Below are 19,574 nucleotides of genomic sequence, written 5' to 3'. Positions count from 1 at the left end.
CCTTTATGTAACTGTTAATATTTTATTCTGAATATTGAAAGAATTATTAGAAACATACAGATACAGTTTCCCAAGGCCCTTTGATAACTGCCAAAACAAATGTATAATGTCTTCCAAAATACCGTTTTCTTAAAATGCCCTGTACCAAGTCAAGAAAATGGCCATTGTTATATTATAGTTCGTTTCTGTATGTGTTACATTTTAATGCAGTGTCGTAGTTCTCTTATATTTGATACGTTCCCTCAGTTTTAGTTTGTAAACCGGATTCGTTTTTTTCTCTATCGATGTATGAATGTCGAACAGCGGTATACTACTGTTGCATTTATTTACGTTGGTAAGACGTCCATTTTTTATAATGAAATAAACCGATCACAATGCATTGGTGGACCTTTTGAAACCATTAAATACTCTAAATGAATTATGTTCTACATGTCGGAACGGTGAACTATGTTATTCGTCTATCTTATGCATTCAGATGTACTTTTAAGATGAATTATAATATATTATACATGGGCATATTCGGTAATCATACATTAAACTGAGATGTGCAAAACACTACTTGCTTTCAGTGGTTCTTGATAATGAGCTTAATCGTCAAAGAGGTTAGAAAAACCAAACTCTACTGAGTTATTGAACAGATAAATAGGAACAGTAAAAGTTGAACGTATGGTTCCTAAAACAATACATAGAAAAAATCCTCAAAAATTCAAATCTCTACTTCTCCTACATAAGTTTTGACAATGCTTTCACATTAAAAAATAAGAAGAAAACAACACAATATAAATGCTATGCATCCGATGCGCTTTTCTGGATTGATATTCACCAGGAACGCTCAAAGCTAATTATTTGAGAGGCAATGATGTATAAGAAAGATTACGTGTCGGTGCATGCCTGTGTGGTATTGCTTTAAAATTAATAACAATTTATTTATTAAAAAAAAATCACAATTTTTATTTGACTTTTTACTTTTACAATTGTCATATATTTTTTCATATTCAGATAAAACCATAAGCACATTTAGTTTATGTGATATTAATGTATTAATGGGACTACACGCTTGAGGGCATTTCTAAATTGTTAGCAGAATTTTGGTTTGAGATTTCGGGTGGTATCGATTCCGATCTTACATTGTTTGGTAAATTAATGTCAATATAAAACTGTGTCTTGCGCTGAAGTTGTCTATAAGTTTTCTGAGGGGTTGATATTGTTGATATTGTTGATATTGTTGATATTGTTTATATTGTTTTAGACTTTTAAGCTTAACTTCTGTGACATTGACCTTTGTCCTATTGAACAAACAATAATAGAAGTTTCTTTAACACATGGGCCATAATCAAGCCAAATTGAGTTAACACGTTATTTATGGCTTAAAAGACTTTGTATGGAAACCGAAATGTTGACACATAGGCACCAATAACATCCATTGACTATAGCATAAGCCAAATTGTCACAACTTGGATATAAATTCAGTGTCGACTTGTTTAGATGTTTATTTATTTAATCATCAAATGATTGTGTTTAAGCTCAATTGTAAGGGTCATTAATAATTATTAGTTGTCAAATTCACGTTCACCGATTAGACTCAAATTCTCATTATATACGGTTGAGATTTATCTATGAAATTTATGTAAATTTATCATTCAGTTGTGTTCCTTGATAAACAATAGTTTTTTTTAAATAATTTTGCTTTACCTATACCAATGCATTAATGCATTATGCCCATTTGATTTAAATGTAAAGTTCACCTTTCTCTGTCTTACCGGACTGCTTATCGATCATATTTGAAATATCTCCTTTTGTTTCATGTGGGTCATAGCTGTTTTAACAACCACACAAACATATCAACTGACTGTATGATTTATAAATCAACTTTTTAATAAGTAATTTATTGAAGAAATAACTTTTAAGACATGACCTACGTATTATTATTTATAAAATCTGTTGTTATTGCATTGATGGCATTGTACGTATACGTAAACGAAAATGAAAGTGGAATAGGGAACATTTCAGCCAAGCTTGATATAACAGGTAATGTTAAACAATTTGAAGACAAACAGTAAAGTGTGCATATGTTCAACTTATTAAAGAAAAATACATAAAACGTCAATGAAGCACTTGAAATATCAAATATAACTATTATTAAAAGTATATGAAATCACTGATGATAAAAAAAACCCAATATAACTTAATATCGTTTTAATTCAAACTTGATGCAAGGATTTGACTTTGACATACATGAATCTATTTGTGGACACATTTTTTTGATTTCATATGTTTGGTTGCTGTTTGAATAATGTGTATTCAACAGTCCAGGTTTTTTTTATAAACTTTGCCTTTGCAACTTGCTGTTTCGAATTCAGATGTTTGCAAATATTTTTTTTCTTACATGAACGATATTTACTCTTCTTCTCATATTACATATAAGTAAACAGTGATTCATGCTCGGAGTGACGGTTATACATACATTCAATTTTGTTACTGAGTATCAATTCTTTTTGGACTGACTGCGAATATCATGCGAAATCATGAGAAAAGAAAAAAAATCTTTGGGTGGAGGGTAGGGGCAAAGAAAGATAAACACAATGAAAGTAAGACGGACGGAATGTTTGACAATTCGATAGCAACTTGATGTCTTGTATCTTTATACAACTGATACTTCCATATTCGAAAACCTGTAGGTTTTAACCATTTTCAGCTGATTTTGACTCTTTTGTTTGTTACAGATACAGGTGAACTTTACCCCACCCCTAATGTCTGGCATTCAATATTAAGAAAATCTTTTACCCAGCTATATAGACCCGAATATGAAAAATGTAAAACAATTAAATGGAGAAAACTAAAGGCCTAATTTATCCAAACAATCTACGAAAACCATTATGACAGAAATGAAACAACCACAACCTCTGAACTACAGGCTCCGGACTTTGGACAGGAATATTATTCTGTTGCTGGGTTTAACATGTTTGTGAGCGCTCGACCCTCCTTCTAAATTTAATATGTTTCAATATTTATTACATCACATATAAATCCCTCATTTCTAATTAAAAATAAAATATATATATCAAAAGTTTAAGCTAGCTTCTATAAAGACTGTTCAGACTTATTTCCTTGGTTTGTCTCTGAATTGACAATGTCATGTACATCTTAAATGTGAACAATAGATATATCTAAACCTAACTGATTTTCAGTTTTGTATTTAAAAATCTAGAAATGAGTATGATTGAACTGAATCAATTATCCAGGGGTATTTCTCTGAAACTACTATTATTGTAGGTACAGTAATACTGTATAAACAAAATAAATCTTAAATATTCACGATAGAGCGATGAGAATTCCTTTCCTGTTATATATTACCTGTATTACCTGTAAAATGGCGCAAATGAAGCAGTTAATTTTTGGCGCAAATGAAATATAACGTTGTGGCGCAAATGAAAGATTGGATTTTTTAAAAATTGGCGCAAATGCAATTATTTCCGTTGAGTAACAAACGCATAATTAGATAAAAGGAAAAAAAATCAATCACTCCAATATGATGAAATAAATTGCACAGCTCTAACGATAAATTTTTGATAAGCAGTTGCATTTATGAATTTGATTTACTTTTTTATTATTTAATAAGATTAAAATCAAGCTCAGATCTGAATTTTTTTTCTGCTAGAAATTTAATATATTATATAGGTACTTTACAATTATAAAAATAGTCTGTCAAGGAAAATAACTTTTTTCAGGAGTAACATTAACGTTTTCAACCATGTGAATTTATTTTTATATTTTATTTTCCTCATTAAAAATTTCATGAAAGTTGTCAAAACAACAAATGGATGTTTTTAACGACCTTGACTGGCTATACAGCCCTTGCACGGTCGGTGAAAGTTAAGTTGAACTGCGAAATGTCTTCACAGATTACTTGTATAAGGCAATAACTCCAATATGGGTTAGCCGATTCTTCTGAAAACATCAGCATAGAATATATAGATATGCCTTGAACTTTTCATCATTTGTTCTCTATCACAGAAATAGAAAACTGCAATTCAACCCCTTCATTTTACTTTTAGCAATATCAGCCATGTTTGTTGTAGCACTGATGGCCATTTACGTATACGAGAATGAAAGGAAAATGTGGAAAATTTTGACAGGTACCTTGTAATTAGGTGTAATACAATTCAGTGATAAATTACAAATCGTGAAAGTATTCAACTTCTTTTAACGACTGTTTTTTTTAAGAAAACATACACGAAACGATCGCGAGTCAACCAAAGATATAAATTATAAAAGTATATTAATATCGCTGATGATAAGAAGCAAACATCAATAATAAAAATGAGAATGGAAACGGGGAATATGCCAAAGAGACAACAACCCGACCATAGAACAAAAAACAACAGCAGAAGGTCACCAATAGGTCTTCAATGTAGCGAGAAATTCCCGCACTCGGAGGCGTCCTTCAGCTGGCCCCTAAATCAATAAACATAGTTTTAAACTTGAACATATTTAGTCATGAAAATACGTCAAACAATAATTTTGTTGTGTTTGATACAAGTATATGACTTAAGCATACAGGTATACTTTCTTATTATGTCAAATATCTAATTTTCATTATTATAAATGTTAATTGATTACATCCTTTATTAACATATATAAAATAACACTTTTTTTAATTTCTTCAACCTTTCAATGCACTTTCCTGTGTTGACTTTCATCAGGAAAGCTTAAAGCCGAATATTTGGGTACCAAGGATGTATGTATAAACACCGACACAGATGATATTTTATTTTAGTCCATCAAACCTTAAATAGTTTAACACTAATTTATTGGCATTACCAGTCTCATGGATTAAAACATTTTTTGTAGGCTACATTAGATATTGAATTGCAAACAATAAGTCTCGAAAAATAAAAACCCATTAAACCGTGCATTGTCAGTTACTCTCTATTAAACAAATAAAAAGATATTTGAATCAAAGAATAACCAAACAGTTGACTGGAAAATAGAAATTTGGTCACATATTGACTTCTCCCATCCGCCAATTAAACTCAGAACAAAAGAGACGTTCTTTTGACTGTTAGGGATGTATAAATACGGAGCCAAGTACAGTCGGAAAATAGACGTAAAATCCGAAGCCTCGTGTAGCATGACCTTCTCTGCACAATTATTATTGCTTGCAAACATTACGTTGCCTGCTTCGGGACAAAATTTCTTCTCCTAACCGTCTTGTCCACTTTTCCAATAGCTGTCAAAGTGTCAATCTTTCATCCCAGTCGAATAAATAAGCAGAATCTATCTATGTTGATATCATTCGGAATATACATGAAATATTTGCAACTAGATGTAAAGCAAGCAACAATCAATCAGAAATGTCAGAAAAACATATTCCGGTGGTCACAAAAGCGTTTTCAAACTATGAACTGAATTGTAGAGAGTGTAAACCTTAAGACATTTTTGGTAATTCGGATGTCTCCCTGGTGTAGAGGGGACACCACTTGAAGTCCCATTTTTAAAACAATTTGCTGTAATGACTTTATAATTTACACATATCAATAAAACAGAAAACTGCTTTCTTATATCTGATATGTATTGATGTTAAATGGAGAAAAAAACATGGTTACAAAAAAAAAACATCTAGCGCTTACCAATTTGCAGTCAACAATATATAATATTTTTCAAATTAAAAACAATTGAAATTATAGTACTGTAATTACAATCCAAATAAACGTATTTTGTAATATTTACTATTTAGTCTTGCTAATTTTATTTTGTAAAAACTCATACTGCATGACAGATCCTTTCATCAAGGCATTGGATGACAATAATTCTAAAGATAAAAAGATTCGTCAAGTCAGAGGCGACCAAATTATCATATATGGAATGATTTCTTTACAGATACAAAGCCAGCATTTTTCGCAACACAAAAAGACCATATCAATTTAAGCGGTAATGCTATCGTCAAGTTTGATACAGTGAAAACTAACATTGATAATGGTTATGACGGATTAACTGGAGTTTTTAACGTTCCACGTACAGGGACGTATGAATTTTCCGCGAATTTCATCTCTGGGAATACTGATTGGCTTGAACTTACTTTGATGAAAAACAATGAAATGATTGTAAAAGGACACGCGGCACAAGCTATGTCAACGGCTGGTTCCCTTCGAGCTATCGTCGAATTAAATCATGGAGACCAGATATACATCAAACATCCTCGAAGTTCAGGAGTCCTTCATGGTGATTATTATTCAATGTTTTCAGGACATCTTATTTAGAAAAAAATGCAAGAACAGAAAATCATGAATCCATTTAATTCAGCAGTTTCTCTATGCTAAAACGTCAATAGATGAATGTAGTTACGTACAGCACATACTATAGCATGTTTATCTATTGTCATAAAAAAAATCATGATATATCAAATAAAATTAATAGATTTGGCTAACCAAGTACTTACATTTGAATAGAGTAGTATTCGTTTTACTGGAAAATTATTTTAACGTTAATTAGGGTCTCACAAAAATTGTTTTCTAGATCTTCTCTGCGATTAATGTAAGATAACTCTGGTTAATTTTCCCAACATAATATAATTCGGTTTTCATTTATAGTCTTTTTCAAAAAAGTTTAAATGTTTTATGAAGGTTCCAATTATAATTGCTCACTATAGTGGAGTAAAGTGGTGGTTATGATGTTCTGTTTTTGTGTTTGTACGTATGTGTATCTTCATTTGAATGTATGCTTCATTTGAATTCTGACATAATTATATACCCATATCAAAACAATAAATGCCTTTACAAGTAGCAGGAGCAATGCTGTTGGAGGTAATATGGCGCAGACAACAACTTAAAACAGTGTTTTCGTGACAGCAGAAAAAAAGTGTGTTATTATTGAATATTTTTCCTCTCATTAAAAGTAGAAGAAAACTTTAATAAAAAAAAATGTTATACCATTATGCAGCTTAAAAAGTAAACAATTCCAGGAAAAGATTGATGGATATTTCATACCACTCTTGGCGCTTTTTGTCTTCTACTTTCATCAAAATTTCCGATATCTCATGGTCATCTGATTGTGATTTTCTCAGTAATGTTTGGTCCAAATCATCTATCACAAGGTCTTTAATTTTCGTTGTTCTCTACTTGCATTCATATGTCAGGATATGGTTACAGCTCTTATTTGATTAAATGGGCTGCATTAGGGAAGTGCTTTCTCTTTGCTGTCTTCGTCAATATTTTGTGCATCATTATGTGTGTGTTGGTTCAGACAGGATGTATAAGGTACTCGTGATAGGGCATCTGCATTAGTATGTTTCAGAACAAAGCGGTGAATAACATTTAGATCATAGATACCTAGCTCCTGTAGCCTTGCAGTCCCTCCTGTATGTTTTCATCCAACTGTCTGCAGCATTGTCTGTTCTAAAAGGTATATCTTATAGATATGAATGACAATGTTTTAAAGCTAAAATGGCTACAATGAGTTATAGTTATACAATAAGATTGCCTTGATAACGCATTACTCATGGTGGCTGTCACATATTCCTTCCTTCGTGTTCTTGTGAAAGTACAGTACCAACAACTTGTTAACTAGCATCATCGTTTAAAATAAAAATTTAACCTGGTACAGAATAAGCAAGGATGGGTGACGTTGTAAGTACCACTTCCAGGGTCTGAAATGAGTCTTCAAACTTCTCTTTCCAGATCAATTTTACCCTTTTCTCTCATATTTTATTTGATGGGCAGGATATTTTTGGCAAATCATTCCACAAATCGTCTGTGATATGCTGCTAGGCCTAAGAAACTACGAACTTGCCTGACAGTTTTTGGGACTTATCAGATTTTTACAGATTCTTTTTTTCCTGGTTCAGTGCTTATACCTTCTTCTGATATAATAATACCGAAGATTTGCTTTCTTTTGGGAAATATCTTCATTTTGAGGGTTTGAATATTAGATTAACCTATAAAAGGCGTTCAAAAACATGATCAAGTCGCTTGACACATTCTTCAAATGTTGATCCAGGTACTATGATGTCGTCCATATAAACTATAAATTCCCTCCATATGAGATCCCTAAGGACATCTTCTATTAAACGCTGAAAGGTACTTGGGCTGTTGCACAAACCAAATGACGTTAGGACGAATTGGTTCAGACCTTGACAGGTTGAGAAAGCTGTTTTCTTTCTGTCGGAATCCAAACGCTCTACCTGCCAAAATCTGGAATTTAAATCCATCAAATTATATAGTTCAGATTTGGATAAAGCCTCCAAACAGTCATCTACTCATCCTGCTGGGTAGGAATCAACTCTGGATAACTGATTTAGGGATCTGAAGTTCACACATACTCTTGTGGTTAGATCCGGCTTTGTAATAAGGACTAGAGCAACATGGATGAGACACAAAAAAATCATACTTATGAAGTATTATCCATATTACATACAAGTAGATATATTATAATAAGATTATGAGCATGCATGTAAAGCGAGCACTTTCATTAAAATTAATGCGAACCATAAATAAACAGGAGAAAAGAAAAAGAAGCAAATCATATTTTTCTTTGATGATCACTAAGGTTTGATGATCATCATCGTCCGTGCCAGTAACAGCGGAAGTAGTGATACTATACCTACGGAAATCTCTGCTTTTCTGTATCACTGACATAATCAAAAGACCTAGGCATGTCTGAAATTATAAGGTTTAATAAAGTGTGGACCAATAATGGAAACCATTATGACCCGAATACAGGGATATTTCAAGCACATCTTAATGGTGTGTACCAGTTTTCGTTTACTGTGATGTCCAGGTATGGGAAACATTTGGAGGTACATTTATGGCAGAATGACACTCGTCTTATTGCTGTATATCCGGGTACTGGTTATAACGAAGGGACGTCAATCTAAAAAAAAAAAGTGACAGAGTTTATGTTCAATGTGGAACAGCAAGTAGTGCAGTATCCATTTATTCAAGCAATGGTTCCTGGTACAGCATGTTCTCTTGTTATCTTATACATGCTTCAAAATAAAACAGTTGTTTGAAAAGTGTGTTGCTTATATAACGGGGTCTTAAAAAGTATGGGATGTTGTAAACCATTGTGGTTATTTCCACTAAAAAATCAAAATGAGACGTAGGTAAAAAGTGATAATTATCTTTTAATTATTTATAATTGTTAAAAATTCGATCCCAGTGTTCAGCGTACTGTCTCTTCTTAAAATTAGATACAACTTTTTATAGCCTCTGAGCTATTAAGACCTTTAACGGAGACCGCCGTAAACAATACATCGCATGCGGGAAAATTAATTGAATAGGATTGTCAGTTTTCTTGATAAAGCTTGTTTGTTCTCTTCGCGGAATCCGGCTTCCTCCATCAATAAAAGCTGACCGCCACGAAATCACACAATAGTTCTGAAAGTGACGCTTAACATCAATCTATCAATCGACAGATTTAATGTAAAAAATCATTCTTATTTTACATAATTAGGGTAAAGTAGGATAGAATGCAACATAAGCTGGTTTAAATACTACTCAGTAATAAAAGGTTTTTTTAAGCAACTGACATGTTTATTCCAATGTAGGACAGAAGGTCACAGGACAAAAAGTCACAGGTCAAAAAGTCACAGGTCAAAAAGTCACAGGACAAAAAGTCACAGGACAAAAAGTCACAATATATTTTTTCTGATTATTTTCTTTGAAGAAAAACTGCTTATTTCTACAAAAATATATTTGTATTTTTCTTGAACTATTGTATATAAACCAACGTTGTGAGCAAATTTATCAAAAAAATATCAAAGATGATCAAATAATTGTTAAAAAAAATGTCATAGTGGCTTGGTACATAAATGGCTTCATGGTGCCAAGAAATATATCTTTTGCATGATTAAAATTATATAAATCTTGATTTTTTAAGTTTAATGACACAATTCCTAAACTTTAATATGAATATATGTATTAAAAAGTAAACGTTTCAAGATATTTCTCTTATATATACAAACAATTGTCAACAAATTATTTGTGACTTTTTGTCCTGTGACTTTTTGTCCTACCAAATTTGTGACCTTATATCCTGTAATTTTCTGTCCGTTTACTGTTTAATCTCAACTCAACGCATTTACGTTTCACCTATTTTTCCAATCAAGAACATGATAAACAACAAACTAGAAGTAAAATTACCGATATTTATAGTGTTCTAGATGCTGTTTAAACAATCATCAGTAAATTAACCGCGTGGTATAAACTATGGGACTGAAGTGTGTTGTGTAAGGAACAGTTCAAAGCAAGATATCTCTGGATCAAATTTAATAATTTTAAAAAATTCTCATGAAGTGAGAACATTTAAATGTGCGAATCGAAAGGTAATTGCTTTCTGAATTCGAGTATTTACTACATCTTGTGCTACTCTTATTAGATACACTGTATTAGAAATGTAATTGATTTATGTAATTTTTAAAATAGCGAGAAAATTGAGAAGTTCCAAAACAAAAAGAGAGTTCTGTCTTTAGTACATTCCTGACAAATACAAAAGTTCTTGGTGCAATTGTAAAATTCGACAAAGTTTGGACAAACTATGGACACGGTTATGACCCGTACACTCGAATATTTCAGGCGGCTATTGAAGATGTGTTCACCTTCACAGTAATATCAAGGCGGGAAGAATTTATGTATGTTCTCTGGCAGGATGAAAACCGTTTGGTATCTGTTAATTTTGGTACTGTTTATAATGAAAGTACGGTTAATATGGTGTTAAATATGAACAGAGTCGAGTGAGTGTACGTCAAAAGTAGCGGAATCGGACATGGGTACATGTAAACAGGCAAAGACTACTGATTTCTTATACTTGTACATACAATTAAATAAATAATTTTTCTAATAATGAAATTGTGTTGTTGTTTATAGAAAATGGCAGGCTTTAACTAATAATAATTTCTTTATATTTATGTTTCTATTAGTTGTCTTTGTCTCCATGCTGATTCTTTGCCGACAATTAATGAAAGTATGTTTTTTTTTAATTCCACTAATCACTTAAAAGTTATGATAATACTTTAGAAATAAATGACAAAAACGAACCAACTTCACAAATAATACACGATTGTTTAAAGTATATATTCTAAGTTCTGACGTTGTTTATCATCTTAATGCCGTGTTGTAGTGTTCTTTTATTTGTCTTTGTAAATAAGTATATTTACTATTTAGTTTATTTTTTGTAATAATCATTTAACGTGACTCGATGCATGTGCATTCAATATTTGTGTTTTTGTGCTTTGGCACATTTTGTATTGTTGTCATTTTGTTTTTGCAAATGTGCTTTGTCTATATGCCTTTTTGATTAATTTTTTGTTGTTGTTGATATATTTGTATGTTTTTTTATAGTAAGTAAGATTGTGACACAATGTTGTCTGCCTTGCCCCTGTTTATTACATTTTTGCCTCCTAGAAGTATAGAAATAAAAAAATGTGTTATGTTTGTTTTCTTTAAATGCTGTTGTCAAAGAGATGGAATTTTATTCGAGTGTCAAACAAGTGAGATGTTTAACTACCTATAAAACCAGGTTTGATTCATAATTTTCTACATAAGAAAATGGCTGCACATAGTTAGGAATATGACAGTTGTTATCCATTCGTTTAACGTGATTGAGCTTTTGCTACTAGTATTTCATTAGGGACTTTCCGTTTTGAATTTTCCTCAGAGTTCACTTGTTTTGTGCAGTCTATGTTAAATGTACAATACCACTTCATTGAAATTTGGATCAATGCCTTTCAAATACTAAGGTTTTAGCTTTCATGGTGAAAGTAAATCTAGTAAAGCGCTACTGACGCACGAAATTTAATAAAAGTTATTTTCATTTAAACGGATCGTTATTCGTCGCTTAATAAATTCGGTGGATCACGCATTGTCTATGTATTAAATAGATTAAAATGGAACGTTTTCTACAGTAATAAAGTGAATAATTAAAAAAAAATTGAGAATGGAAATGAGGAATGTGTTAAAGAGACAACAAACCCGACTAAAGAGCAGATAAGAGCCGAAGACCACCAATGGGTCTTCAATGCAGCCAGAAAATCCTGCACCCGGTTGCGTGCTCCAGCTGCCCCTAAAATCTTAATTTCATATGCTTGTACAAGCGTTGAATGTGTGTACATTTTAGAATGAAGCGATTTCTCGCTTCATACAAAATTTACTTCGGTAAGCGCTTTTACACCCAAATGAACTTCCAAAAAAGCATTCAATTCTTAATTCAAACTTGACAAATTCTGCAAGTTATTACAATTTGTGCTATTTTAATAATCGAAAGGACGGCAGACAAGACCCAATTATAAAAAGCTCAAATGACACACACGGAGCTAACATGTTGTAAATAAATCAACATTGATACCAGGTTTGAAATTTTATATTTACACAAGAACTGGAAATGGAAATGAGGATGGCATAATTCATGTGGATAATGAGGATGGCATAATTCATGTGGATAATGGTCATACCTACATACAAGTTTTGTGGTTTGGGATATTTGCAACTGCATTAAGGAGTCATACACTCCAAATATATGGAGCCTGAATAGAAAAGTGCACAGCTATGTGTACAGATACACATATTTAATCTTAGAGTGATGATATGAATATGAAATATTACAACCTACATCGAATGAATCAGTAGAAAATCTGACAAATCTGCTTTAAGAAATATTCTATTCGATAAGTTGTTGGTCGGATCGTTTTATACCGAGCGACATCACAAGCAGATAGCCGACCTGAAAGCATGTTTCAATTGCTAATAATTGTTATCAGAGAGGAAATGCTCGAAGGTAGTGGAATATACACAGTGTTAGTTATGAAGCGATAATCGAACAGCAGAAAGACAGACATGATTCAATAACCTTGTTGTTAAGGGTGATCTACTTTTAGAAAAAAAGGTGTGTATTTTGGGTTGTTGTTTTTTTTTGGGGGGGGGGGGGGGGGTTGTTTACTTAGGGTTTACAATATAAAGGGTCCGTCTACAAATTTGTTCGTGATTCACTGTAAAATTGGTCAATGGAAAAAAATAGATAAAAATTGCGAGGAGTTAAAAACGGTAAGGAAATTCTAAGCAAAGTACTTTATTGTTGTATTTGAATAGGTCTACCATTGACCAGTTAATATTCATTTCAAAGTCTATCAGGAATGAAAAAACTCTACATGCCACCTTCATTTTCGTGATGAACCTTTCGTGACAAAAGTATATTAATGATCGAATTACAACAGCTGTGTAAAACAAAACCTAGAAATAAGTTTACCTAGTATATACAAAACAGTATACTGTGAACACTTTAACCTAGTGGAGGTTTTAGCGTTGCATTATGAAATTAACAATTACTCTGTTTCTAGTCGTTGCAGTTTGCCATCTGATATTGGCTGATCATGTTGACGGACGCTGTACTTTTAGTAAGTATAATTTAGATTTTTACTTTTAATTAACTTTATGCTTGTTATCCCTTTATTTCTTGACAAAACGCGCGTCTGAAGTATATACTAAATTTAGTCCTGGTATCTATGATGAGTTTATTTACCTCATAAAAGCTTCTAAAAATATCATTTGTTAATAGCGAACCTGTGGAAATCATGTATATTTAAAATAAGATCAGTAGGAGTGGTTTATTTGAAATAAACGGTAAGTAGTTGTTTTTGTTTTATTAAATTGTTATTGCTGCATTTGTTTTTGTATAACATAATATGCAAGTATATGTACTTTAATTGTTTACTTTTACAACTTGTTACTCGGATAGAGAGTTGTCTCCTTGGCACTTATACCACATTTTCTTATATTTAAGTACATTAGTATATTGAAGAATTATACGCTGTTATACATCACCATGGTGAAAGTTGATTTCTGATGTAAGTTAATATTGTTACCCAATGACACTCAAAGCCAAAATACATCTTAAGCTTAACACACATTTTTTAAGCAATAGTTACATATTTTTTTCAAAAATGCCAAGCTTATATATATGCAAAAAGAATAGCAAAAAACCAATGAAAGATCTATCACCTAAAGACAAAAAAACATGTATTTTCATTTAAATGGAACATCGCGAGTTGTGTATTTGATAATTGAAATCACCAATTAAGTGGACGTTCAATTGTTAGTAGTTAGTTGTCAACAACCTTATCCTAGAGGTGGCGTGAATCAGATGTGGATACTTAAAAATTCCAAAGATCTTTTAGAGTACATACAATCTAACTCTCTTTCATCTTGTAACAGTATTAAAACATTTGACTTTTCTACTCTTTACACTAGTATTCCACATTCCAAACTAAAAATGAAATTGAAAGAGTTGGTACTGCTTTGCTTCTTAAAAAAGAAGAGCCAACGTAGATACAAGTATCTTGTCTTAGGGAGGGATAAATCCTACTTTGTAAAGGATCACTCTGATTCGAACAAAAAATTCTCTGAAACTGATATTATCAAGATGCTTGATTTCTTGATTGACAACATATTTGTTACGTTCGGAGGACGTGTTTTTCAACAGACTGTCGGCATTCCAATGGGAACAAACTGTGCCCCTCTACTTACCGACTTGTTTCTTCATTATTATGAGGCTAACTTCATGCAGGAACTTCTTAGGAAGAAAGATAAGAAGTTAGCAATATCCTTTAACTCTACTTTTCGCTATATAGATGATGTTCTTTCACTAAATAATTCAAAATTTGGTGACTATGTGGAACGCATCTATCCAATCGAGCTAGAGATAAAGGATACTACAGATACAGTTAAGTCAGCCTCATATCTTGACTTACATCTAGAAATTGACAATGAGGGTCGGTTGAAAACAAAACTTTACGACAAAAGAGATGATTTCAACTTTCCAATTGTGAACTTTCCATTTCTAAGTAGCAACATTCCAGCAGCACCTGCATACGGGGTATATATCTCACAATTGATACGATATTCCCGTGCTTGCATTCCTATCATGATTTTCTTGATAGAGAGTTGCTGCTCACAAGGAAGCTATTAAACCAAGAGTTCCAAATGGTGAAGTTGAAATCAACTCTTCGGAAATTTTACGGACACCATCACGAGTTGGTTGACCGTTATGGAATAACCGTTTCACAAATGATATCGGATATGTTCCTTACGTCGTAACTACAACCCCCTTCCCTTTCATGAATGTGACCTACCGAATTAGACTATTTACCGGATTTGTTATCACATAAGCAACACGACGGGTGCCACATGTGGAGCAGGATCTGCTTACCCTTCCGGAGCACCTGAGATCACCCCTAGTTTTTTGGTGGGGTTCGTGTTGTTTATTCTTTAGTTTTCTATGTTGTGTCGTGTGTGCTGTTGTTTGTTTGTCTTTTTTATTTTTAGCCATGGCGTTGTCAGTTTGTTTTAGATTTATGAGTTTGACTGTCCCTTTGGTATCTTTCATTCCTCTTTTAATATCATTTTTTCAATTTTTCGGTTTAATGTTTATTCCAGAGTGTTCGTTGATTGAGGATATTGTAGAAAAGATGTTAAAATCTAGAGGATCTAGTAAGTTGTTTTTTGACATATTTAAACGAAAGTAGAATTTAAAAAAATGTTAATTAGATTTAAAATCACACATTTGCGAGTAGGATGAAACAAGAGCTATTTTAATTACCACTCATTAATGAAAGATCGATTTAACTTTTAAAAAAGGACAAACTAAAATGTTTTATATCAACTAAATTTAACGCAATTTTCATCAATTCACTATTTTGTCCAATCAAAAACATGGTTAACAAAAATTTAAATTACGAATAAGGGCATGCATGTGTTCTGGATAAGATTTAAGCATCCATTGGTAAAAATCCGCGAGCTTTATAAAAGATGGTTCGGCGCAAGATATCTTTTCTATTTTGTCCAATCAAGAACATAACTGACAAAATTTGTGAAGTGTGAATACCAGAATTCATAATACACTTGATGATGTTATAGCAACCTGAATGGTTAATATTTAAACATTACCAAACAAAATAATAAAGAGCTGTATTACGGTTAAAAGTGTTTTGAGTCGAAAAGACATGGCCTTATAAGAATGCGTGTTCTTATTTTGAACTAGTAATTGAATTAAGTAGTAAGTGAAATAGAGGGAAAAGTTAACTTGTTTACCGTACTAGTCAAGATATTTTTTCTTCCAGATAATTGCATCCATCCAAAACCAAAAGAGATTCCTGCCTTTAGTGCTTCACTGACTGATACAAAGGTTCTTGGTGCCACTGAAATTGTAAAGTTCAACAAAGTTTGGACAAACAATGGAAAAGATTATGACCCGAATACTGGGATATTTCAGGCGCCTTTTAAAGGCGTGTATCAGTTCTCCTTCACAGTAATGTCAACCAGAGGAAAGGAATTATTTGTTTATCTCTGGCAGAATAAAACCCGATTGGTAGCTGTATATCCTGGTACTGGTTATAATGAAGGAACAGCTAATATGGTGTTAAATTTGGAAAAGGGCGACAGAGTATACGTCAAATGTGGCAAAAACGGATACGGATATATTCACACAGGCAAAGGCTATTGGTATAGCATGTTTTCTGGATATCTTATACATGCAATAAAATAAGTTGTTTGTCTGACGATGAAATGTGGTTGTTGTTTATCACCAAAAGGCAGAATTTATACTTCCCACAGACAATGACATTCCTAAAAATAAATGCTCGACATTCAAGTCTTGTTTTCCATTCCTATACTTAAGAGAATCCCTATATATATATATATATTCAGCCCCATTCTACTATTTAATACTGATAGCGTTTGACATTTTTAGCCGAACAAATTTATCCATTTTATATACTTCAATTATTGTATGCTGGTTCATATTCTGGACGCCAATCTTTGCTCCTTTATTATATAATTCACTAACAAAACAATTATGAAGCTTAGAAATGGAAAATTACTAAATACTAAACTTGTTCAAAGGGTATCCACACGTCTCAATCTTCAAAATCGGTTATCAAAAAATACTACCATCGCTAACATTTTTAACAATAACAAGAATGTGTCCTCAGTACACGAATGCCCCACTCGCACTATCATTTTCCATGTTCAGTGGACCGTGAAATTGGGGTAAAAACTCTAATTTGGCATTAAAATTAGAAAGATCATATCATAGGGGACATGTGTACTAAGTTTGAAGTCGATTGGACTTAAACTTCATCAAAAACTACCTTGACCAAAAACTTTAACCTGAAGCGGGACAGACGGACGGACGAACGAACGGACAGACGGACGGACGAACGAACGGACGGACGGACGCACAGACCAGAAAACATAATGCCCCTCTACTATCGTAGGTGGGGCATAAAAATCGTGGTTACCCTTCTATCGATAAGTGTCATGCCAAAAAATGACTTACATGTCCCCGTCTTTCCACCAACAATACGGTAAGGTCCACGTTTAATGGTCGCACATTTTCTTTAAATTTTGAAACTGATATAACTTGAAGAACAAACAGTATTATTTATTTACTCACATGAAACAAACCGGGTGTGGTATTCAGTACGTAGGAGAAACTGGACGATATTTATCTAAACGCACTCAAGAACATCTGTATCGTTTTAAAAGACCCAATAAATTCAAAAGTATCATTTACCAACACCTTAAGAAGCACAACCATCCTTTTAAATATTTAGCAGTTCAACCTTTAGAAGTAGTAAATAAGCAGCCTGGTGAATCGCATTCAAAGTTTGTACGATCACGGAAAATAATTGAATTAAATTGGATTAAAAAATTACAGACAGTTTACCCTCTCGGTCTAAATGATAATATCATGGGAATTGGTAATATATCTAGAACCAATTCCGTTAACATTTTGGATATAGTTTCTAAAACTGTTCGTAAAAAACGTTCTCACGGTCGTAGAACAAATCGCAATCAAAGAAAATTTCGGGCCAATCATACCAATATTACGGACCTAATTTCTATTTCAAAAAACAACGGCAGACATTATCTGTTAACAAAACTCTGTTCGTTACCGGTTAATAAGTTAAATAAAATTTTGGAGGATTGCAACACAATTTCATATAGCAGTCCTAAGTATGAAATTGTTCAAATTATTATGGCATATTGTTATTCTAAATTATTTCCCAAAATTGATCGCCCTGAAGATCATAAAAAACATTTTATTAAAATTAAGTATGTCAATAAAGGCTTTGATTTTGTAAATATTGCCGGTATATTTAACGACAATTCTGTTAAAGAACAAATTCCTGGATATTTTGACAATACTGAGCTACCTCTTATATGTTATATTTACAAGAAATCTACCCGGAAATTTGTGTTTAACTATAGTCAATTGTGTAACGATGTTAATATCAGTGAAAATACACCTACTTCATGTAATTGCAGTAATTCCGAATATATTTATGGATCCATTTCCCATGTTATAACAGGAGATCTTAATATCGTTCAAGACCGAGAGTTAAAATCATTCCTCAGTAAAGGACCTAAATATCGTCCCCCGTCAATTATTAATTGGAATGAGTGTCGTAATATCATCCACGACTCACTCCATACTTACTGTATGAAATGGATAAAACGGGAAAAAGCTGACAAAAAATCTTTGAACTCTTTTTTTAATTCAGTAATGAAGATAGTTGATATACGTATTCAACATTTTAAAGAACATTTTACTATAAACAATAACAACAATAAACCTATTTCTCGTATCAAACATAAACTAAAAGAACTAGCCAAGGAATTTGTTTTTATCCCGGCAGATAAAGCTGCTAATAATATTATTATTGTTTGACGTAAATTTTACATTGAGGTTCTGAAAAAGGAAATCACCAATTCACCAACATTCCAACTTACTCCATTTTCAGAAAACGAAATCTGTAACAAACATAAACTTTTAGGCACCGCTTTACAAGCAGAGCCAAATACAATGAAAGTCCCAACTATGTATTGGCTTCCGAAGCTACACAAAACCCCTTACAAATATAGATTTATTTCGTCTTCAAGCCATTGTTCAACTACTAAATTGTCTATTCTTCTTACCAGCACACTTGGTACAATTAAAAACCTGATAATAAATTGTTCAAATAAGGCCTTCGAAAATAGTGGAATAAATTACTTTTGGAGTGTCAAGAACTCGTTGGAAGTATTTGATAAATTGCATGCTTATATTGGTGATTTTGAATCTGTTCAGAGTTTTGATTTTTCTACCCTGTATACCACATTGCCTCACATTCTCATTAAGAAAAAATTCACACACCTAATTAAATGGGCATTCAAAAAATCAGAATGTGAATATATATGTTCAAACTCTTTTAGGTCATTTTTTAGTAGCAATAAACAAAAAAACTATGTTAATTGGACATGCTTTGATACTATATATGCCCTTGAATTTTTACTAGATAACATTTTTGTTCGCTTTGGGGATTCCGTATATCGTCAGATTATCGGAATTCTAATGGGGACTAACTGTGCACCACTTATTGCGGACCTGTTTTTGTATTGTTATGAGTTACAATTTATGACAAAAATAAGCAAAGACCCATCGAAACAACATCTGATAAACAAATTTAATAATACTTTTAGATATTTGGATGATATTTTGGCTCTCAATAATGACGACTTCAGTATGTATATTAATGAAATTTATCC

The 19,574-nt window shown here is 32.4% G+C and overlaps 1 protein-coding gene across 1 annotated transcript; it reads left to right on the top strand.

Annotated features, from left to right (window-relative positions):
- The first annotated feature begins 13,273 nt into the window (after nt 1-13,273).
- On the top strand, nt 13,274-16,543 carry LOC139519669 (complement C1q-like protein 3). Its single transcript, XM_071311885.1, has 3 exons — nt 13,274-13,384; nt 15,423-15,476; nt 16,106-16,543. The coding sequence occupies exons 1-3, from the start codon at nt 13,300-13,302 to the stop codon at nt 16,528-16,530; spliced, it is 564 nt and encodes a 187-aa protein (XP_071167986.1). The 5' UTR covers nt 13,274-13,299; the 3' UTR covers nt 16,531-16,543.
- Nucleotides 16,544-19,574: the final 3,031 nt, after the last annotated feature.

This window comes from Mytilus edulis, chromosome 1 (assembly GCF_963676685.1).
Source record: "Mytilus edulis chromosome 1, xbMytEdul2.2, whole genome shotgun sequence".
Classification (NCBI taxonomy): Eukaryota; Metazoa; Mollusca; class Bivalvia; order Mytilida; family Mytilidae; genus Mytilus; species Mytilus edulis.
Note: the sequence above shows the minus strand (reverse complement) of the source record. Positions and strands in the feature narration are given on the sequence as shown.